The 23891-nt window shown below is 34.4% G+C and overlaps 3 protein-coding genes across 5 annotated transcripts in view; 2 read left to right on the top strand and 1 right to left on the bottom strand.

The window, feature by feature from the left end:
* The window catches only part of LOC129805353 (uncharacterized), a 173711-nt gene that overhangs the window by 702 nt on the left and 149118 nt on the right, over window positions 1–23891 (top strand). Inside the window, exons 1-6 of one of the 3 annotated variants that reach the window (XM_055853224.1) lie at window positions 530–784; window positions 910–1229; window positions 1321–2030; window positions 6834–7337; window positions 11937–12085; window positions 13982–15891. In XM_055853224.1, the coding sequence (XP_055709199.1) occupies window positions 946–1229; window positions 1321–2030; window positions 6834–7337; window positions 11937–12067 (1629 nt within the window). In that variant the 5' untranslated portion in view covers window positions 530–784; window positions 910–945 and the 3' untranslated portion in view covers window positions 12068–12085; window positions 13982–15891. Of the gene's footprint in view, window positions 1–529; window positions 785–909; window positions 1230–1320; window positions 2031–6833; window positions 7338–11936; window positions 12239–13981; window positions 15892–23891 lie in introns of those variants that run through there. The other 2 variants (XM_055853225.1, XM_055853223.1) reach the window with 2 other exon arrangements.
* LOC129805348 (venom dipeptidyl peptidase 4) overlaps window positions 1–23891 on the top strand; it is a 153720-nt gene that overhangs the window by 42547 nt on the left and 87282 nt on the right. The gene's annotated exons all lie outside the window — the stretch shown is intronic.
* Window positions 15854–20980, bottom strand: LOC129805360 (trans-1,2-dihydrobenzene-1,2-diol dehydrogenase-like). The gene is given in 3 exon segments (XM_055853233.1): window positions 15854–16449; window positions 19911–20449; window positions 20514–20980. Coding segments are annotated over 3 exon segments (1008 nt in total). The 5' UTR covers window positions 20716–20980; the 3' UTR covers window positions 15854–16182.

Below are 23891 nucleotides of genomic sequence, written 5' to 3'. Positions count from 1 at the left end.
CCGAGATGTTTCAAACTGACAATTGTCAACTTTAATGGCGTTTTATTACAAAATTTCAAGTGAAAAACAGTGCTTCAGAAAAATGTAAAAAATGTTGTTGTGTAATGACTTTTGACTACAGTGGTAATTTTATTGAGTGCATTAGGGTTCATGCTAATCAATTATGGGCCGTTTAATGTTACAGCCCTAATATTCTTTCTTAGTGAAAAATGAAGATTCAAAGGCTGCCTCAACCACATTCAAAGGCAGACCATGCAGGCTGCCTTTGAATATATCGACATAATATTTTTAAGTTCCTCACCAGGAAAAACTGAGGACTTGCGAGTCCTGAATGGGGTAAGCATAGAAGCTTAATGAACAAGAGAATATTTTGGTGTAGTGAAAAGTAAAACTAATGTTGTAGTTTACTCTGAAAAAAATCTCAAATTTTGAACATCATTTTTCGTTCAAAGGCAGACCACTTTCCCCTAGTAATTTGTTATTTCGCATTTATTAATTAGTGCACACGGTGTTGTTTTTATAGCGGGTATCAATTGCACAAGTTGTGACATGTAAAAAGCTCGACCGAGTTAAAAAGTCTAAAAAGTAAACTCAAGTTTTCGAGGAGGGATCGGTGTAGGCTTCAGAAAAGTGCTCGAAATTGGGTTAAAATCCACTTTTCTCCAGTGAATTGCAGCACAAAACGAATTCTGTGTTAGTTGTAAATCAATTGGTGATATGAAAAAGTGTTTTAATATGTGACTTAGGGTAGAAAAAGATCTGTGAAATAAATCAAGGTGTCTGGGTAGGCCTTTTTTTCCCAAACGCCATTCTGGTAAATCAATTTTTATTTTTTTTCCCCGTAGCTCAATATTTGGCCCGGAAAAGCCACAATTTGAGCCACTAAAATGTATTTATTTTGCATGTAAGGATTCAACGAAGAGATCATTTTTGGATATCTACAAGATGGATTTGGCTGAGACGATGAAGGCGGCCCTGTCGAATAGCAAGCCGGGTGGCGGTACTTCCGGGAATATGGTGGGTAATCCGTCTGGCATGAATTCTAATCACAGTGGAGCTCAGGGACAGGAACAACCAGTTGGTGCTGGTGCTGGGTATGTCACAGAAAAGCTCTATATGCTGCTGCAGCTGTATCTACAGAATAAAGGTTGGAATCCAAGTGTTGAGCTCCTCCAGTGCTTCTCGGAACTCAAAGACAGTGCTCTCTTGCCCAATGCTGCCTATCTACAGTGAGTATATTCCTTTCTAGCATATCTACTACCCCCGCCCTTTCCCCCAAAAGTCTCAAATGAACCTCTCCTTATTGCGCTCTTATCCCAGGGTCTTGGCAAATCGCTTAGCCCTGGATTCCCAAGGGCGTTTGGTGCTGCGGGAATCTGGGAAAATTGTGCTTCCTTTTGAGCATTTTGCAAATGCCGTGATGCTGAAACATATGTCGGGGCCCCATGGTCTCCATCTAAGTCTCGAGGCTACTGTGCGTGCTGTCATGGACTCATACACAATTGGCCGGGAGAATTTTGGCATGGAGAAGGAATTTATTGTGGAAGTTGTTCAATCATGTCCCAATCCAGCCTGTCGTTTCTACAAAAATCACCTGGGTTCACCCTTTCTTGACCAACAATTCCCAGCACCGGGAATGAATCCAGATTTTCTCACTCATATGTCCCAAATGGCCAGCACTGGTGGTGCTTCAGGTACAACAGATCTCCCTGGCATGGATAAGGCGGGATCTAGTGGGGGTGCACAGAGTGTTGTGGCACAGGCTGCAGCTGCAGCAGCCAAGCATGCCAAACAGAGTCAATCGCAGCATCAGCAGCAAATTACAGCAGCTATCATTCAGCAACAAAATCGTGCCATAGCTCATCAGTCCCTGGAGAAATTTGGCAATATGACGGCTCTGGAGAAGCAACGTGTACTGCAGCAGCTGGACAAGAAACACTACGATTCCGTACAGCAGCAAGTGGCAGCTAATATTTGTCCACCGCCACCAAATGTTCCAGCAAGTGGAAGTAGCTCAATCAATGTTCCCAGTAAGTATTCCCCTTTCCCCCTTTTACACCTCAAAGGACTCTCTCTCTCTCCTCCTTTTGCTATTCCTGCTAGATTTTCTCATAAATCAGAATTACACTCTGAGATTGACAATTAAATTGCGGGGGGGGGGGGGGGTCATAAAAATTTTATCTATGCAAATCAAAGCTATATAAAGCTCACCATTATTCTTTTGATTCAGACGCATTGGCTTTATACACGCAAAACCATTTATTTATTACAAAATAATATTTATTTCAACAAAACTCTTATGGTTTCTTAAGATTCAGAGAAAATGTCACACAACCACGCCCCTGGCAAGTTGTCTGAAATTTGAAGTCACTTTCTCATACTTTGATTTAAATTTATATGGGAATTGTTTTGCACTCGCGACTGTTACACTAAATAACAAAAAAAAATGAGAAGTTTTCCCGTATTATAAGATACCTTTCCGTATGAAGGGATAAAATATACTAAATTTTTGTTTAAATAAATTTTTTCCTCGGTGCATTGTGAACTGAGTCCGAGATCAATTTAGAAATTGGCTTCAAATAGCTCCAAAAAAAATTAACTTGCCACATGCTTGGTCACAACACTACATTTTAGGCTAACAATCTGCTTTGTAGCTTATCGAAAATATACTAAAAAAAAAATGATTTTAGATGATACACACTTCGCAGAATGCTCGAACTCATGAGTAGGGGAGACTGGGGCAAAAAGTCACAAAACGGATATTTTATTTTTTTACAAGCTACTGTCGTTGCGGGTGACTGCACGTTTTTTCGCTGTTTTTCAACTTTACCCTCTAAAAGTGTATAGTTAAAGTGAAAGGAGGAGGGTGAATGGGTAAAATTATTTGTATTCAGTTGTTGATGAATGGATTTTGTGCCACTAACATTAATTTTATAAAATTTTACTATGTTAAAAAAAATCAAGAAAAAAGGCTTGCACTTGGGATAAGGTACGGGTGACTTTGCACTTTTTAATAAATATTAAAAAAATCAACAAATTCTGATAATAAACGACACCGAAGATCTTTAGTTCTAAGGGTAAGATGCACGAGATCTACAAGATGACGTGGTCCCCATCTTGATTTGATGTTTCTCTCCACAATTTTGAATAACTGTCAAACCCTAAAACTGGTCCGATTGGGTTGAAATTTTAGTATGTTGTAGCTGATGTCAAGACCTTTTCAAAACGTATCTATGTTCCAGTCTACGTCAAGTATTTACCTATATACAGAGGCTCAAAGTTTAAAATTTTGTAATACTCATATTTTGGCGGTCTTTATTTTTTAATCTTCAATATTTGAAACTTAAACGAAATGCCTCAATAATCATTAAAAATGGTTGAGACTTTTATTTTATATATTTATTTACTCTAACATAATTAAAAACATAAACGAAAAGTGCATTTATTTATTTTTTTTATTTTTCATCTTTGCGAAAACAGTTTTTAAGATTCTCAAATATTGCGCTGTTATAAACAAAAACATTACTTTTGTTTTTGTTTGCTTGTTAGATCTCATCGCCTGACGATAGCGCTGTCTTTTTTTTGTGATGGTTTTGATGAAAGAAGCTCCCTGTAGTTCTGTATTCATGAAAATGTCAAAATTTTGAACTTGGAGCCCTTATATCCAGACAATCACTTGACCTAGGTCGGATTTTATATATGTTCTGGAAAGGCCTTGACATCAGCTACAACATACTAAAATTTCAGCTCAATCGGATGAGATTTTTGTTTTGACAGTTATTCAAAATGGCGGACAGAAACGTCAAATCAAGATGGCTACCATACCATCTTGTAGATCTCGGTCATTTTATCTTAAGTTCCCACAAAATTGGATAATTTTTAGCCAAATACTTCTATAATAAAGCTTTAGAAAAACCATTATATGCAATTTTATAACATAAATCATGCGTTCTTAGGAAGATAATAGGGAAAAAACGATATTTTAATAAAAATAATCAACAAAATCGAAGTGGATTATTCTAGCCAGATAAATTTAGATTGAATTTGGGCAATTTACCACTCTGAAATCGATTTTGGAATTGCACCTTCAGATAACTTTTTCACGGAGGCATTTTTTGACAAAAATATCTATATTAGCATTTGATTGACTGTTACTGAAACTACAAGAATCCTTTTGGGGATTATTGTACCTTACTTGGTACATAACATATCCCTATATACTTTTACATGATAGACCGGATCGGCGAAGACCATCAATAAGTGCTAGAATTTATGAAAGCCTTACGGACAGCAGAGTGCAAAGTCACCCCCCGAGTGCAAAGTCACCCGCAACGACGGTACTTGATCGCTTCAAAAATTTCTAATTAGCGCAGTTTTATTTAAATTAAAATAAATTAAATAAATTTGTAAATTTGAGATGAAAAAATCGTAAATTTGAGATGCTACTCTTAAGGTCTTCAGGACAAATTACGCGGAAGATCTCAGGGCTTGTGGGTCATATAAATGTATTAAACTAAATATTAAACTCGTTCCGTTTGACGTCTTGAAATTTTCTATCCGTTGCGTCACAAAAGGTGGTCAGAAAAAAAGTGGCCGGTATTTCACTCAAAGTGGCCGGAATACTACCCAAAGCAATGTCCATATTATTATTAATTTTTCAATATTTTAGCAAGTGATTTAAAAAAAACAACGATGATAAACTAGTTTTCAAGTTTCCACACAACCTTCCCGAAAAGGAAGTAAAAAGAAATATCAATAGGGGAGACTGGGGCAAAAAGTCACAAAACGGATATTTTAATTTTTTACAAGCTACTCGAGCGCTTCAAAAATTTCTAATTAGCGCAGTTTAATAGGAAATTTACCACTCTACAACTTTGTGAAAGTAATTTTCCTCTATTTTGTAAGGAAATACGTATATCGAGCCAATTTCTAAAAGATAATTTTGTGACCATTCTCAAAAATGCTGGGGCAAATAGTACCAGACATGGGGTATTATCGTATTTTGATTCGCTTTCTGGAGGGGTCGTCATAGCGCCTAAGTCGATATCTCATATCGTTTGGTTTCTAGCCAAACCAAAAAATATATATAGCCAGCGCAATTAAAATAAAAATTAAATTTTTATTTTTATTTTATCAAACATTAAAACAGCCAAAATTCTACAAATTCTACCAATATCATCCTTAGGGGTCAAAATTATTTTTCTCATTTTTTAGTTTTTACAATTAAAAATTTTCTACTTAAACTTGACAAATGTTGTTTGAAATATTTCTCTTTCTCTGAAAAAGGCTTTTAGGGTAAAATCGCACTCTGTTTTATATAATTGATTAAAACTATTGTAAATAGAAATTGAGTAAATTCGCTCTATATATACAAAACTTTACTTAGGGTAAGGGCTCATAATTTTGGACAGTCTGCGATATTTTCTATACTAATTGATTTCTTTTGTTACTCTCTTTTCAGAAGGGTTGTTTAGAAACTTAGCAAGGGTTTATTATCTTTGTTTTTACTAAAATTAGTCTTAATACGTTTAAAAATGAATTGGTATGTAGAGGTGAATTTGACTCGAATTTTGGACAACTTGGTTGTATATTTGGACAGCTAATTCGTCTCAAAAGGATGCCCAGTGTTCTCCATTTCAAAAATCTATCTTACCAAGCCCTCTTCCTGTTTATGTAAGGGAAACGTAGAATGTCACAAGAAGCCCGGAAACTTTCCATATTATTCATTAAAGTGAATTGACTTCGGTACTCCAAGTACGTGGGGATTCGCTCATTCCCTGGCCTCTCCGGGAGCCTTTTAAGGCTTTCCTCGCTACATCTCTTTCGTAGAGATGATGCTCCTTTGTTTCTCCAGGCATTTATACAATCTAGTCATCACAAAAGTTAATACTTCATGAAATTTCGAGAGAAAAATACCTGTCCTAAATAAAAAGTGTCACTTCATTGGGGAATCTCTTAGAAAATTGCCCATTTTTCACACGAAAAACGTAATTCACAAGGCAAATCTCACCTCAGGTCAAATGTACAAATCACCATTAACTCTTTCCGGACCGCAGCATATGCTGCAAGCCAATTTCACAATTTTTTAATCAAAAATATCTAAGCTCAGGAATTAATTGAGGTTCCACAAAAAAATATCTTACATTTGGACATCCTTATAGTTTGTAATTATCCACAAGAATCTGATTTTTATCAGTTCTGAATAATTAAAAAAAAACATTGTTTTTCACAGAACATTCATATGCTGCTTTGGGTACTCAGCAGAGTTCCAAAAGAGACGAAAGAGTTAACGTGAATTAACACAATATTCAATGTGTATTTAATAATATCACTCAAAAAAGGGAGCAAAAAAAAGTACTTCACCACAGCTAAACAAGACTGAAGTAAACACGAAGTTCTGTCATTTTTCTCGTAAGCAATTGCTCACACTGAATTTTCAACAAAGCAATTTCAACTCAAATCATATTCAAAATTTATCGTATTTAGTGTTAAAATCTTCCAAAAAGAACAAATATTTAGATATAATTCATTATTCGTCAAATATTGGACTAAAAATCCATAATTTTAATCAATTTATTTTTAAGTGTCCAATTTTACCCTCAAAATGTCCAAATTTAGAAACTGTCCAAAATTATGAGCCTTTCCCCTAAATATAAATTTGTCTAATTTATCGTATAATTTGTGTTTCTTTTATTTTTATGCAATTGTTTTTCTCTTTCTTTTTTCTTTCTATGTTCTGTTTATGTTTCCTGAACTCCTCGTCTCCATCTGTAAAATGAACAAAACAAAATTAAAAAAAAAAAACGAAAAAAAAAATCAAAAATTGTCTTTAGGCTCATCCAAGAGACGAAGTAATACGAGTGCTGATAATAAATTCTTAGGTATGATGCAGAGTAATGCTGTGGGTGCAAATGTGGGCAATAGTGGTGGAGGTGGTGGTGGTGGTATGATGGGGCAGCAGGTATTGAATATGTCTACTGGGGGACAGAATCATCTGCCACCACCGCCACCACCAGTTCAACAACAGCAGCAGCAACATCAGGCACCAACGCAGCAGCAGCAAAGTCAGCAATCAGCCATGGAGCACAATCAGCAGCACAAAGACTTTTTGCGCACGAATCTCGAATGCCTGGAGACACTGACGTCCAACAAGGATCTTCTGGCACTACACAATGGTGCCTGGGCCAATCAGGAGGGACGTGATGGCCTTGCCATGGGTCAGGAAAAGATTGTTAGGGCATTTGCTGAGCTGATGCGAAACATGGCTAGAATGAAGACATTTATTCGTCCGTCAATGTGCAAGCCATATGGAAAGCAGAGTGAGAGTCTCCAGAAGAGTAAGTATAGATTTTTTAAACTTTTTTTTTAGATGCTTTCATGTCCTTTATGCACTCTGATTATGCTCAAACTTTACAAAAATATTTCTTACAATTTAATAATCATACACTGAGAGGAATCCGAAAAGGTTAAAATAACATTACGGAAATGTTTATTTTACCCTGCACTATTGATCCGAAATCGGTGTAATTATCATGCTTTTTAGGTGTATTAGGGGTCAAAGTTACCCTTTTTCATGTTAATTTTACCATTAAAAAGGTGTAAAATTAACACTAAAAAATGTTGATATATTTTTACACCTAAAAAGTGTTAAAATTACGAGGAATAAAAGTTAATCGCACCTCCGTTTTTTTTCTCAGTGTAGAATTGTAGCTAAAACAAATTTGCTGAGCTATCGTCCGTCCGGTCGAGCAAGCCTAATTGCTTACTCTCAAATTAAGAGAAATATTGAAGCAGTTTTCGGCAATGTGTAATAAAGTTAAATTAGTAACTCAGCCTCTACACTGAGAAAAAAACGGGGGTGTGATTAACTTATTCTCCTCATAACTTTAACACTTTTTAGGTGTAAAAATATATCAATATTTTTTAATGTTAATCTTACACCTTTTTAAGGGTAAAATTAACATGAAAAAGGATAATTTTAATCCCTAATACTCCTAAAAAGCATAATATTTACTCCGATTTCAGATCAATAGTGCAGGGTAAAATAAACATTTCCGGAATGTTATTTTAACTTGTTCGGATTTCTCTCAGTGTATGGCATAAAGCGCGCTTAAAATTAAATATCTCATAGACCGACCTTAGATCTTTCGATCAAATTAGAAAACTTGATTCCCCTTTAGTGCAGCAATAAAATATCGTCAAAGCTTATGAAAAAATATAATTGACAAACGGTTCTTAACCGATTGGAATCGGTTCATACTTGCAAGAAATTCCAAACCCTTTTTTATGAGTCCAAATGTGCTGCCTTTTGATTGATAAATACGCTCTCTAGAGCTTTTTTAACCTTTGATCTTGAAAAATCGTTATTAGGAATGGTTCAACTGTATTTTCGTGTTCGGACGCAATATCCGCTCAGACTAATCACTGAAACATAATTTTGGAGGAGAAAGGAAGAGTTAAGGTCGACTTATTGGCGGGTCATCCGAAGGCTACCACCTGACAAAAGGTTTTTTTTTTATATGGAGCTGTTTGAAGCCAACTCATAAATTGCTTCCAAACTCAGCTTACACTCTGAGTTACGAAAAACTTTTTAGATTGTCATATGGAATATTTATCCCTCTTTACAAGGCACAAAGTCCTGTGTACAAGGCACAGCTCAATTGTAACATATGTCGTGTAACGGTCACGAGTGCAGAAAAATTTCCATACGAATCCGTATGTGAATGTGAGAAACTGGCTTTAACTTTGAAGGCCACTTGCCAGGAAGTAGTCCGAAGGTATTAGGTGTCCTAAGTCGCTATATCTAAACATTAGCCCCTAACTTAAGCCTCCAAGCGTGGTAACAAACAGACAAACGGACATACAGCTGTTCAATTTAAAATGAATTTTCTCTAAAATCCATATTTACAATTTTATCATTAACATTGCGTTGAACCTGCTTGTATTTGCGGGTTCAAATTAAAGTCTACGAAACTCAATAGTGATACATTTAGTCATCTATTTCGCTGAATTTGATAACACCTAGAGCGCAAATAAAAGGTCCACAAAATACTTCAACTTTCTAGGACCGATGCCGGCCAAAATCCCGAACGTCAAAATCCCTAAGGTTAATATCCCGAACAACAACAATCCAAAAGTCAAAATTCCAAATGGGTCGAAATCTCGAATTGGCCAAAAACCCGAATGCTAAAATTCTTAAAGCCAAAATCCCGAACATCAAAATACCAAACACCATAATCTCTAAACCAATATCCCTAAACCAATGTCCCGAAAACCAAAAACCCGAAATTCCCGAAAGCCAAAATCCCAAACACTGAAATCCCTAAACTAATATCCCAAAAACCAAGATCCCGAAAAGCCAAATTCCCGAAAAACCAAAATCCCTAAAGTCAATATCCCGAAAACTTACATTCCAAAAAGCCAAAATTCTTAAACCAATGTCCTGAAAACCAAAATCCCGGAACTCCAGAAAGTCAAAATACCGAACGCCAAAATTGCTAAACCAAAATCCAGAAAACCAAAATCCTGAAAAGCCATATCCCGAAAAGCCAAAATCCCGAAAAGCCAAAATCCCTAAAGCCAATATCCCGAAAAGCCAAAATCCCGGAAAGCCAAAATCCCTAAACCCATATCCCGAAAACCAAAATCCCGGAATTCCTGAGAGCCAAAATTCCGAACGTCAAAATTCCTAAAGCAAAATCCCGAAAAGTCAAATTCCCTAAACCAATATCCTATGAACCAAGATGCCGAAAAGCCAAAATTCCGAAAAGCCAAAATCCCTAAAGCCAATATCCCGAAAACTTACATTCCGAAAAGCCAAAATCCCGGTACTCCAGAAAGCCAAAATACCGAACGCCAAAATTGCTAAACCAAAATCCAGAAAACCAAAGTCCCGAAAAGCCATATTATGAAAAGCCAAAATCCCGAAAAGCCAAAATCACTAGACCCATATCCCGAAAACCAAAATCCCGGACTTCCTGAGAGCCAAAATACCGAACGTCAAAATTCCTAAACCAAAATCTCGAAAACCAAAATCGCGAAAAGCCAAATCCTAAACCAGTGTCCCGAAAACCAAAATTCTGGAATTCCCGAAAGCCAAAATCCCAAACACTGGAATCTCTAAACCAATATCCCAAAAACCAAAATCCCGAAAAGCCAAATTCCCTAAACCAATATCCTATGAACCAAGATCCCGAAAAGCCAAAATCCTAAAACCAATATCCCGGAAACCAAAATCCCGGAACTCCAGAAAGCCAAAATTGCTAAACAAAAATCCGGAAAACTAAAGTCCCGAAAAGCCATATCCCTAAAGCTAAAATCCCGGAAAGCCAAAATCCCTAAACCCATATCCCGAAAACCAAAATCCCGGAATTCCTGAGAGCCAAAATACCGAACGTCAAAATTCCTAAACCAAAATCTCGAAAACCAAAATCGCGACAAAGCCAAATCCCGAAAAGCTAAAATCCCGGAAAGCCAAAATCCCTAAACCCATATCCCGAAAACCAAAATCCCGGAATTCCTGAGAGCCAAAATACCGAACGTCAAAATTCCTAAACCAAAATCTCGAAAACCAAAATCGCGACAAAGCCAAATCCCGAAAAGCCAAATCCCGAAAAGCCAAATCCCGAAAAGCCAAAATCCCTAAACCCCCCATATCCCGAAAACCAAAATTCCGGAATTCCTGAGAGCCAAAATACCGAACGTCAAAATTCCTAAACCAAAATCTCGAAAACCAAAATCGCGAAAAGCCAAATCGCGAAAAGCCAAATCGCGAAAAGCCAAATCCCTAAAGCCAATATCCCGAAAAGCCAAATCCCGAAAAGCCAAAATCCCAGAAAGCCAAAATCCCTAAACCCATATCCCGAAAACCAAAATCCCGGAATTCTTGAGAGCCAAAATACCCAACGTCAAAATTCCTAAATCAAAATCCCGAAAACCAAAATCGCGAAAAGCCAAAATCCCTAAACCATTATCCCGAAAAGCCAAAATCCTTAAAGCCAATATCTCGAACGCCAATATCTCGAAAGCCAAAATCTCAAAAGCCAAAATCTATGATCGTTCATAACAAATTGTACTTTAAATCCAGTACATCAAGTAGAAAGGCGAACTGGGCAGCAATAAATATAAATTTTGCTCACTCTAACGGCGTTATCACACTTGCACATTAAAATTTTAATGTGATTCACATTAATTGTCGCTTGTGAGCGTCCAAATATGTAATTTGCGTCTTTGAGTCACTTAATATTTGGGGTTTTTCTATTTATTGGTAAAGAAGTGGGCTTGGCCTGCAAAAATAACTTTAAATTTACCTAAAGCATAAATATTTTTCACATTAAAAAATTAAAGAGAAAATCGCATTAATTTTTCGCATTAATGCTATAAATCAATTTATATCAAATTTTGCGGGCCAAGTCTGCCTTTTTATCAACAAATAGATCAAATTTTGAATATAAAATGATTCAAACACACAAATTACACATTTGGACTCTCACCAGAGACAATTAATGTCAATCATTATTAAAATTTTAATATGCAAGTGTGATAACACAGTAAACTTGAGAAATTAATAATAAATGAGGCGATCAGAGCAAAAACAGGCTATTTTCATAGAGAAATGACACACTGTTTTTAACCGCAGCGACTCAAATATTGCAGCAGAAGAAGGTGGGGCAGTTTTAAAAAAGCATGTTTTACTGAAAATTTAAAATCTCCGGATATTTTAATAAATTAATGTGATTAATGTGAATTAATGGGGAACTCTTCCACCTGATTTAAGTGCCTTGCTTTAATAGCAAACAAATTTCGATGTCCTTTGAGTTCAATAAAAATGATGAAGGGAGAGTGCTTTTTGACCTTGTTTAAAAAAATCTATTTTTTCAAAGGATTTTTGTCTTTATTTTTTTTTTCTTTTTTTTTTTTCTTTTTTTTTTATTCAGCTCTCATTGACACCATTCAATTGGTTCAATCGCTACGCAATTGTTTGCCGGCTCCACACATCCCTGTGAGCTCGTGGAAGAGTGAGGATCGCCATCGACGTGAACCTGATCTTGGGAATTATGAGAGCTAAATGGACAACTGTGTCAAGGTGAGCAAATCTCTCCTTTACAACACTTACGATAAGCAAAATGATTGAAAAAAAAATCAGAACCACTATAAATAAATTTAAAAAACATAAAGCAAACAGTTTCGGAAAAGAAGCTTATAAATTCCTATATAAAATTATAAAAAAAAAGAAAAACAGCAAATAATATTGACATGAAGAGATTCAAACTTATAGCTCTTGTTTTTGATTTAAAACAATTTTTTTGCTAGACGGTTTTTTTTATTGAAAATCATTAATTAAGATAAACAATTGTCATGAAGAAGGGGAAATGAAGGAAAAAAAATAAAAGATAATTTAAGGAATTTCTCAAAATTACTATTTAAAAGAAAACAAGATATTGAGAAATGTTTCATTACAATTAATCTTAAAAGAAAAATTAACGACGAAGGAAACTATTTAAAAAAAAATGAACGCAAATAAGATGTGTTATTGTGAGATTTATTTATTTGATGGTAAAATGAAAAAAAAAAACAGGCATAGGGAAGGTTTTGAACCTTCGTACTAAAAAACGAATCCAAGATTTAAGATTTTTTACTGAATGCCACACAAACCGAATCAATTATATCACTATGTCAAAAAAATCTCTCACTTATTGGGTTCATAATTCTGCCTCACAAAATTCCTGGAAGTCCTTGGATTTTCCTCTACAGGAAAATGAAAATGTAGTAGCATTTTTTACGAATGTATCCGGTACCGGAATGCTTCGTACCATTTCTTCCAACCCCTGTAGGCCTCATTTTACTCGGAAACGTTACACCGGAAACAAGAATTTGGGCATCACTACTTAGATGGAACTTTCATCAACTTCTTTTCACTGTTTGTAGAAGGTATCACGCATTAAAAGATCAATTTTAAGCTATTTTTCTAACACATGTTTTTTGCAATCGGAAAACCATGTTTTCCCTGCATTCTGACAGTCAGTTCAGGGCTCGGTTAGGTGTGATTCTCTTATAATCACACCTATTGTAATCCTCGGATTTTCTCTGACACCTCCAAACAGTCTTACAGAACATATTTCGGACACAACTAATTTCAAAAATGATCAGCCATCAATTTAAAATGAAATGTGGAATGTTTCACTTTAAAACAAGGAAAATTGAATGAGAAATACTCAAAATACATCGAAGTGGCAACAAAAGAATCACATCTACCTTAAACAGTCTAGTTTCATCACTGCACAAATCAGAAAGAAGCAATCACACCTATTGTAATCCTCGTAATTTCTCTAATACTTCGAATCTGTCTTACAGAACATTTTTTAAACATCAGTGATTCTTAGAATTACCAGTGATTAATTTAAAGTTAAATGAGGAAAACTCCGCTTGAAAACAAAGCAAATTGTATGAAAAATGCTTAAAACGCACTGTATGGACAATGAAAGAATCATACCTACCATAAGCAGATTTAAGCTTAATGTTCGATTTGACAGAAGCGAAACAAACACATCTGATGAAGTCTCACTTTACTGTGGAAGTGCGTGTTTTTCTTCGAGATTTTCTTGAAAAATGTTGTAATCGTTGTAATATCACAATTTTCTTGTCAACTTGTTCAGTGGAATCTCTGGATGGGTCAAAATATCCAGAGCGTCGTGCACAGTGTGTCCCAAAACAGTCTGGAATTCACAGAGTTGGTATAGTCAATGATTTTGACTGATATTTTTACGAACCTACACTGAAGGCAATCTTTGTGAATTTTTCTTCGCCCACAATTCCACCCCCTTCTAGCGAAAGATTTTCACGGTAAATATTAACCCTGATAAACCTTCTATAACTTGGAATGTTGTTTTTCTTCGAAAAGACTCTTGAAGCGTGAAAAAATGCATAAAATAATACACATCAGAATTGCGATTTTAGGCCCAATTCTTATTTTTGCTTCTAGAACCCAGGAAAAAAGGCCTAGGCTCCCAAGGTTGTCCGGAAATGTGAGATGTGGGATTAGCTATAAGAATATATGACCATGGATGATATTTATTTAGTAACTTGGAAAAAAATCAACATTTACGAACCTGCGACGTTACGAAGGTGCGAAACCTTCATATCTTTATGCCATTTTTAAATAGATTACAAAAAAAACTTTTTTTTTATTACATCACTTTCTATGTCTTGCTCTTTATTTCTGTTTCTGTAAGAGGCTAAAAACGGATATTTATTTTTTTTGTGTTATGAAAATTGACTCTCTTATCACATTTATTTCTAGTCAAGGTATTTTTTTTATTTTCTCGGTGTTTTACGGCTATAAAAAAAAACAAAAATGATTTCTAAGAAATTTTTGGTTTCTAAGGCAATTTATTTATATTGACAAATTGTTGAATTTTATATTTAAAGACATGAAGAAGAAAAAAAATGTAGGCTAAAAATTTGCAAAAAGAGAACAAATTGGCATTTTATCTGTGATAACAAAAAGTTTAAAAAAAAAAGAAGGAAAAGGAATGAAATACTGATTTAAAAATTTGGAAATAGAAATGAATTCTCAAAATTTATTTATTTTTGTTTAATCCGGCAAAACATTTTCTTTTAGAATTAAACGAAAAATAGTTTAGAATGAAATATTAGAAAATGCAAAGAATGTTTTGATAATGAAGATAAAACGAATAGAAAAGAAAGATGGTAGCGGCAAAACAATGAACAATGATTTATACTGCAATATTTACAAAATCTATCTTATTATTTGTTTTTTTTTCTAATTTTCTCAACTATTTTATTTTGTTGACTCTCTATCTATCACGTATGCTACATAAATCTCAATTTTTGCTCCAATATTAATATACATAAATAATTAAACATACAAAATAATCCCCAATAATCTGATAAAATAGTTAATAAAAAGAAAACGAATAACTTACAGTGTTGCAATAATATAGAAAATTAATAAATGGAAATAAAAGAAAATTAAATAATAATTTTGCTCTCTTTCTCATTCTAATTTGACCTAAAACTGATTGTAAAAATAAATGTAGATGAAAAAAAGTATGGAAAATTACTAATATTGCATTAAAAAAAAATGAAAATTTACTTGTAAAAACGTTTCAAGACTGCAATTGAGAGAAGAGGAAAAAACAGACGAAATGTTACACAAATTAAAAAGTGAAAAATCCCGCCTGAGTTTTTCGTCTTTCATGCAATTTATTTTCTTTAATTTAAATTATTTATAGATCTTATCAAATTGATTGACGTACAAAAAGAAAATGATAAAAATTTACTATGGCAAACACTTCAAATAAATGCACAAAGTGCTCAATTAGCAGTATTAAAATTGATAAAAGGAGAAAAAGAAAACACAAATCAAAGCACAAAAAATCAGTTGCCATTGCTTAGTTTAATTGAAAAAGTGTTGAAAGAATTTATTTAAAAAAAAAAAAAAAACTAAAGAAAAAACAATGATATGTTGTTGTTTATGAAACAATTATGAAAAAAAGAAAGAATTCAAAAATCCAATGAATTTCGAAAAATCATATCTATAATTGCTAAAATATTCATAACTTTCTATTTAATAATTATTAAATAATGTTTTTTTTTAAGTTTCTTTCTGTGGCCATAATTTTGCGCGAATTTATGACATTTTTTATATAAATAAAATAAATAGTTCTTGAATATAAATTTTGAAAGGATAAAGGAATCAATTATCATAAGAAAGAATTAGCTAAAGAATTTCAATGTGTAATTTATGATATTCAGAAAAAAACTAAGGATATAATGAATGCGAAAATCAACATAAAATAGTACCGAAGGAAAAATTATTGAAAAAAAAAAATTTCTGTGCAATAAATTTCGTATATTTCATTCAAAAGCGCTTTAAAAATATAATTCAATTCAGCACTATTTTTTCTTCCCTGTAGGAGTAAGGTAAATTGCGATAACTAAATAGCTTGGGACGACTAAAGCTTCGGATTAACTATTTTTGCATACCTTACTTAAGAAATCTGATCCATGGCAATATTTATTTTATTTTAATAATTAGTTCTATGCCTTACATTTTTTTAAAAGTGTCATAGGACAAATTCATTAAGATAAAATAGAAATAATTTAGTTGTTCAAGCTTAAGATCTCTGAAGGTACCGCATTTCCCTCTATTTGATCAATTTACTGTTCATCTGCATCGTATTTCACACCAATCTGCCGACGAATTTCATCTTCAATTTTCGCAATGACGAGGCTATCGTTGTGCGAAACATGTTCACTCTGCAAAAGTCCAGCCCTGATACACTGTCTGACCTCTTCGGCTTCGTAACGGAGCCCACAGCTATTGGGGAAGTTGAAATGGGGATCCTTAGCGTTTGGCAGAGGCCAAGTCTTTACAGTTCCATCAATGTCCGTTAGGGAAATTGGACACCAAAATATTTCATTCAGCTGAAAAATGTTAATTTTTTATTCTTTCTGTGATTTTGAAAATTCCGTAGGGTAAATGTCTTAATTCAAAACCATTTCCAGACGCTTTAATTTTGACAGAAGATTCAACACATTAAGTTCATATTCTTTCTAAAGAGAATTACATAAATTTGCTACTTGACTCTTCTAGAATGTTACTGTTTAGTGAAAATTATTTAGATATAATTTGAAAACTTCTTAAATACAAGAAAAATACGCAAGTGTAAAATGTTTCTATTGGAAACAAATTAATCCAAATGGAGACAAGGGAAAGTTTCTAATTGGAGACACTGAGAAAAAAAATAGGGTGCGATTAACATTTTTTTCCTCAGAAATTTAACACTTTTTAGGTGTAAAAATATATCAACATTTTTTAATGTTAATTTTACGCCTTACTAAGGGTAAAATTAACATGAAGAAGGGTACCTTTAACCCCTAATACACCTAAAAAGGGTAATATTTACACCGATTTAGGATCAATGCTGCAGGGTAAAATTAACATTTCCGGAATGTTATTTTAACTTTTTCGAATTTCTCTCTCAGTGGACAAACAGTGTAATGCCCTAGACACACTTACGACTAAAGTCCAGAGACGACTAAGCTCGTTCATAGCCAAGTCAGTTCCTGACACACTACAGGCGAGGCTTAGCATTCACTAGTATCCACAAAACATTACTTTCGTGGGTTTTTATGCAGATATTTCTGCTGAAATGCACTAATACTCCTCTGAAAATGAAAGTATTTGTAAATTCATGTCTCAGTACACGTGCAATAATTGTTGTTAATTACAATTATTTGTGAGGTGGAAGCTAACTCGCGACTTAAGCCAATTTCCGCGATTCTGGTGAATAATTCTTATTGTTATAAGTGAATTGTGAAGTACATTTACAAGTAGTTTCATTTTCAAAAGAGTACTAGTGCTTTTCAGTAAAAATATCTGCAGAAAACCCACGAAAGTTATGTTTTGTGAGTGCCAGAAAATGTTAAGCCACGTTTGTAGTGTGTCAGGAACTGACTTGGCTATGAACGAGCTTAGTCGTCTCTGGACTTTAGTCGTAAGTGTGTCTAGGGCATAAGTGAAACCGTTACGAAAGGCTTCCAAAACCTTGTTGAGTTGCTCTTGAGTGCAGGATTTGTTCTTATTCCTGATCTTTTCTCCTTTCCCATCTAAAACAATAAGAAAATCTCTCCAAAAGATTTATATATCCGGGCAGGGGGGGGGTGACATTAGCTCTGAAAAATGCAACCAGTTTTAGTGTAATTTTTTCCCTTTTTTCATACACATTTCATGAGATATCTCCAAAACTACGTAGATTGCCAATTTAGGGATTTCGGTTGCCTCTTCGTTATTAAATTGGCTTTTATTTCGTATTAGTATTTTTTACTAATTCATTCTACAATGACAGAAAACAGCTAATAAACTCAAAAATTTTTTCGGCTCGATTGAAACATATGGGAAACATAGAAAGTGTCATGCCCCTGTATCCGGGGTTTCCTATTGAAACATTTGCAGACACTTCAGAAAAACCCTTTTTGTTCACGAAATAGGTAATTATTTAGTTTGAAAACTTCACGTACCGTTAACAATAGAGATTAGCACTTAATTTAACTAAAATTAGTCAGAAATATGACATAAAAGTCAAACAAAACGATTAAATAACAGTCACCTCATTGTGTTTTTCATTGTGAAACGAAGTCAATCGATAAAAAATTCGATGGTGAAAAGGTACACTTATAATTTTTCTGAGAAATTAATAAATTAAAATTTGTGAATATGAACGGTTTTTCGCTTTATTTGGAGCAAAATTAACTAAATCATGAAACTGTGGTATAGAAAATATATAAATATAATAATTTAGTACTGTATTTATCGTGAAAACAATGATGTTTCCATTTAGAGTAGCGAAAAATTTCCATTTGGAGCAGGTTTTGAATTAGCTTAGCCTAAACCCAAAAATTTCCCAGGAGTTTCAAAACTCTGGAACCCCTGAAGATCCCGCCCATCCCACCGGTATCCCACGAATTTTGAAACTCTGAATTGCGCAGGATATCGCAAATTCCGCTCAAATATCTTGGACAAAATTCCAGAATCTTAAGATTCCTGAGACTCGAAAAATCCTGAGTCTCCAAGAATCATATTTTTGATGTCAGATGCTTTAGGTTTAGATATACCGGAATATTAGGATCCCGAAATTTGGAATTAGTGAAATGCTTTCATCCAAATTATTACAAAATTTGAAAAAGCTCGGGATTTTGGAAAATTTTAATTCTTTTAATAATAAACCAATTAAAATTATTTCAAAACTTCTCACTGCACGCAACTAAATTGAGGCGGTCTTTAGACTAGAGGTTGAGCCCAGTTCCCGAAGGTCTAAAAACCCTAAATTAGTGAGCAATTTTAATGCTTTTTAAGAAACTAATAGGTTACTTATCTTTAATAATAATCCAATCCTAAGTTATTTTTCCAAAAAATCGTGATTGATCAGAAATTAGAGTAGTTAATCCGTATGGCTAAGTCTTAAGTTTGAATCCCGTATTAGGATCGAACCCTGGACCTTGGGGTTTACAAGGCTTTGCTCATTGACCTACTGTGAAGCGAAGTGTATGATATTTTGATTTTCTGAGACATCAGAAAAAACACTGTTTGTTTGGATCAGTTATTGTCGTACCTTCCTCATTACCTAATCAGCAATTGTTATACAGTACAGGGGGGCCCGGGATTATGCAAACACACTTAATGCATAATTTGCCTACCATTGGAAGTTAATTTTTGAAATCATATGCAAAACTTTGAATGAAAGACATTAAATTTAAAATGCATTTCTTACGAACAGTTCTTACTGAAATTAGATTAAGGTGTTCCTGTAAACAATATTTTGTTTATATGAGGAGCTCAGAGCAAAAAAAAACGCTATTTTAATAGGGAAATGCATAGGACTTAAGGCCTCTACACATTGGGAGCAATTTTCATCAAAAATTGCATTTTTGACAGAATTTTGACGTTTCTGATTACAGCACTGCAGCCAATTTCCTTCAAAAAAGCAATTTTTGACGAAAATTGTTCTCAATGTGTAGACACCTTTAGATTTTTTTTGCTCCGAGCGCCTCATATTAAGGAATTTCTATAAGTTATTTGAAATAAATCTCCTGCAGGTATGCAAATTTTCTTTGTTTATAAAGCCATTTTGTACTTTTTTCAATCCCGATCGAAAATAATGTGTAAGTCTGTAAGTACTTCCATATTGTTACAAGAATTGATTAGGTGACAAGGAAGTTACGACAATTGCACATTGCCGATCCAAACGACGGAGTGTTATTAATATTACTGAAAAATTTCATTTCACGATCATGGAATTATTAAAAAACCTTTGACAAAGTCTAAATCCAATGAAAAAAAAAACTAAATGATTCAACGTTTACATAGAAATATTGAAAGAACTTACCGTGATTTGTCCCTTTGTACCAATAATAACTGCCTCATTTTTGAACTTTTTAGTGATACTAGTTTGAATTTTAGCTACTCCAGTGCTGTAAATTAGTTCGCTTTGCATCTCTATATCCACTCCATCGTCGTTTAACTTTCCTGTAGCCTTGATCTCTTTCGGAGGTTCCCTGAAAGCCCATTGGCATACTTGAATAGGGTATATTCCGATATTAAGGACTGTTCCTCCCCCTAGAGTTTTACTGTAAAGCCTGTCACTGTCCAAACAAAAACCAAATGTTGCATTGATCTCTTTGATATCCCCCAGAGCTCCAGAATCAATCTGACGCTTGAGGTATTGGTAGCTGGGGAAGAATCGCGACCAGATGGCTTCCATTAGGAAGAGCTTTTTGGATTCCGCAAAAGTTATCAATTTTCTGGCTTCCTTCTCGTTCATATTTCTCGTTCAAGGTTTCTCACAAAGAACATGCTTCCCATGCTCAAGCATTTGCTTAGAAATTTCATAGTGATTGGGATTGAGGGCAGCCACATAGACGACCTCTAGAAATATTCACCCAAGGGCCATCAGTCTTTGGGAATCATGAGGATTATTGCAAATTCTTACCAACTTCTGGATCTTTTGCAATTGATTCGTAACCTTCATATGCCCTCGGAATCCCGTGAGTAGCTGCAAATTCTTCAGCTTTGTTCTTATTTCGCGCTGCAACTGCCACAACTTCATGCTCATTTGCCGGAAGACTGGACAGAGCATTTACGAAATCGTGTGCAATGAGTCCTGTAGTCACAATTCCCCATTTTAGCGCCATATTCACACTTCACTTATTACCCAAGGAATAAATATAGAAGAGAGTCCAAAATCTTTTGGCAATAAAAGATAATGACTGGAAAAATATTTTGTGTGTTTGATCTTCAAATATATTGCTGTTATCAGTACTCGCAATGAGAGGGTGACAAGTTAAAACTATTTTGACCAACAGGGTGTATTCGATTTTGCAGGTTATTTTCAATTAAAAAAAAACTTACAATCTATCTAATGTAAAATATATAATAATCCGCTAATATGATTTTCTTCTTCTTCTTCTTCTTTTGTTTTACGTTTTTTGGCTGTCGGACTGAATTACCCGTCTGACCAGGTAAGCGTGGATTATAGCCTCAATTAACCCCTATCTTTCATACCTTACTTTTAAGAAGCTCCCATACAAAATACCCCTTACCAAATATACGTGAAGGACACTGTTTTGCGTTCATGGTGGTGAAGAACACGGAACTACGAAAATTATGTTGCCGGCCGTGTTGCTCGGCTGTCAGTGACAAGATTGAATATTTTCCAAAACATTTTTTTTTTTAAATTCTCACAAAGATTCTCAGTGATTTTAGTGTTTTTTAATATAATATTAAATGTGCGTGAATGCGTTTCGTGTAGAGAAAAGTGTCGTGGTAACTATTAACAAATTTCCAACCTTGAAATACGTGTTTTTATTTCCTTTCAGGGGTATTTTTTAGGAGACATTTTTTTCAGAATAGTTATTGCTTTTCTAAAGTGTTAAATCGTTCATCCTGGTTAAATAAAACATATCCCTATCTTTGTACTTTGTAGCTTCTATCATTTGTATAAGATTCGAAGGTGAAATCAGGATGTGCAATTGACAGCTTCATTCCACCGCCCATTGATGTACGTGGCAAGATTCAGTCCTTAAATTTGTGCCTACCACTCGGATCTTTCCGATGAGAGATAAAATAGTACCTAAAGTTGGGTGTTATAATTAATGGCTCAACGCTGGGTCCCCCTTACCCTGTGTCAGACGGGTAGGTCCATAGCCATTTCGTTCGCTCACTTTATATTTTAATTTTTTTTCATTTTATCACTTTATTTTACTTTTTTAACGTTCACTGTGTTTTTTTTTATTGTTATATGCTCACTTTTTGTTTATTTAATGAATTAAAATACAGTGCCCGCTCTCTAATCCGGATCGCCGTAATCCGGACGAGTTATCGACGGTTACCTTTAAAATCATTTTGAGGTTATGTATGCATGTGTGTTCAGCAATGAAAATGAATTATCCTATGAAGTTTTTGTTCAATAAATGAAGTATAATAGCATAGAATTCTCTAATTTTGTCCTTTTAAACTTCTTTAAAACTTTTATTCTAATTCTCGGAAAAAAACCTTGTGTTACATTTTCAAAACGTTAAACGAATTCAAAAAATCCATCCGGATTACGAAGCGGACATCTGTCAAATTGTCTCCCAATCATCCGGATTACGAAGCGGGCACTGTATATGTCTTCTTTATATGTCTTGATTTACTTTTCCATGAAGTTTTTATGCTAACTTTTTCTTTTTTTTTATCCCATTATATCATTTACTTGTCTCTGACTAAATGCTTTGCACTGATTCCAAGCTCCATGTTAATCTATTTTCACCGTCATATTCCCTATTTTGTGATCTTTCTTGAGTTCTTCTATTTACTGAGATGTTTTATCTGTGATCAGAATTTTCCCATTTTTTCTGCAAACAATTTTTCAACTTCTCACATGTTTAATTCACTCTTTCGCGTCACACTTTTATTCAGCAGATGAATTCATGTAAAATTGAGTTTTCCTAATGCTTTATGATCAAATATAATAGTTCAGAGAGGAAAAAAATTTTCCATTGCGTCAAAACTCGGAAAAACCCCGTGTCATATATGACCCTATTGTCCTCAAGGGAAGTGTACATACCATTTTCAAAATCTATCACGGGCTTTTTAAGAGTTTTTTTGCTTGAAGTTATTAATTTGGCCAAAACCATGGCAAACTGGATTGCTTTGATGAACACTGTACTCCTGGTGTTCAAGGAATCTTCCTGGTAATCCCTTGAACTGTCACTGTAAAAATATTTTGAGTGGTATTTGGCAAAAATATACTTATCCACATATTTATTCACACACAGTAGAATTGCACAATATGAGACGCTTGCAGAATACTCTAAAATATTGCAAAATATGTTATAATTCATCAGATATAAGATGAAATGTCCAGGAGCAAGATGTTCCACCTGCATTTTACAAAGAAAAACAATGTCCCAACTACATTTCGCTATAGGTTTGGGACGAAAACACTGTTACCCTTGGAGACAGTAGGGTCATATATGACCCGGAAAATTCTACACTCTTTTCTGGAAAATTGAGTTCGAAATTAGTGATTTTTGATCTCAAATATTTTCTTTTCCTGAATATCTGGAGTCTTGAGAAAATTAGCCAAGAATCTTACATCCTTCTATTATGATGTCGTGCACAAACCGATAGATTTCAATTAATGTAAATCGTCAAAAAAAATTGTTTTTTCCCCGGGTCATATATGACCCTAATGACGCGAAAGAGTTAAGCCGTATTTCGGATAAAGTCGTAAGTGTGTCTAGGGCAAAAGTTTGGGTTAAGTTAGTCATTCCTCAAATCACTGTAAAATAAACGTACAGAAATAACCCACCACCTGAGAGTTCGATGAATGGAGAAGTTCTTTAATCACACCGTACCTCGACTCCCTAGTTTTCTCTTCAAATGTAAAGTTTCCAGAAGAAAACATTCTCGCTTTTGCTTTGTCCCATCTACACTGCATTCCTCTCATATGCTCTCCTCTAAGGATTTAGAATTTAGAGACATGCTCGGCGACATGCTCACTTTGTTCATGATTCTTCTACCGATGTGCTTTTTCATCATTATAAAATCCATACTTCTATCTTGGAAAACGTTGGCGACGACGGGTTTCAAAATCGCAGAATATTTAGCAATCATGACTAAACTTATGATAAAAATTGGCTTAGTTACTGGCGACTGCAACTAATAGGCAGATCTTCTTGCAGCATAGTTTCCATGACCGAATTGACCATTCCTACGGGCTGCTGATTTTCATAAGAAGGAGGTTGTATTTTTAATTGTTGCAATTATTGTGTTTCTTATTTCTGTTAGTTTACTTGCATCATTGACTACAAGATTTAGTTTGTGG

This window comes from Phlebotomus papatasi, chromosome 3 (genome assembly GCF_024763615.1).
Source record: "Phlebotomus papatasi isolate M1 chromosome 3, Ppap_2.1, whole genome shotgun sequence".
NCBI classification, from domain to species: domain Eukaryota; kingdom Metazoa; phylum Arthropoda; class Insecta; order Diptera; family Psychodidae; genus Phlebotomus; species Phlebotomus papatasi.
Note: the sequence above shows the minus strand (reverse complement) of the source record. Positions and strands in the feature narration are given on the sequence as shown.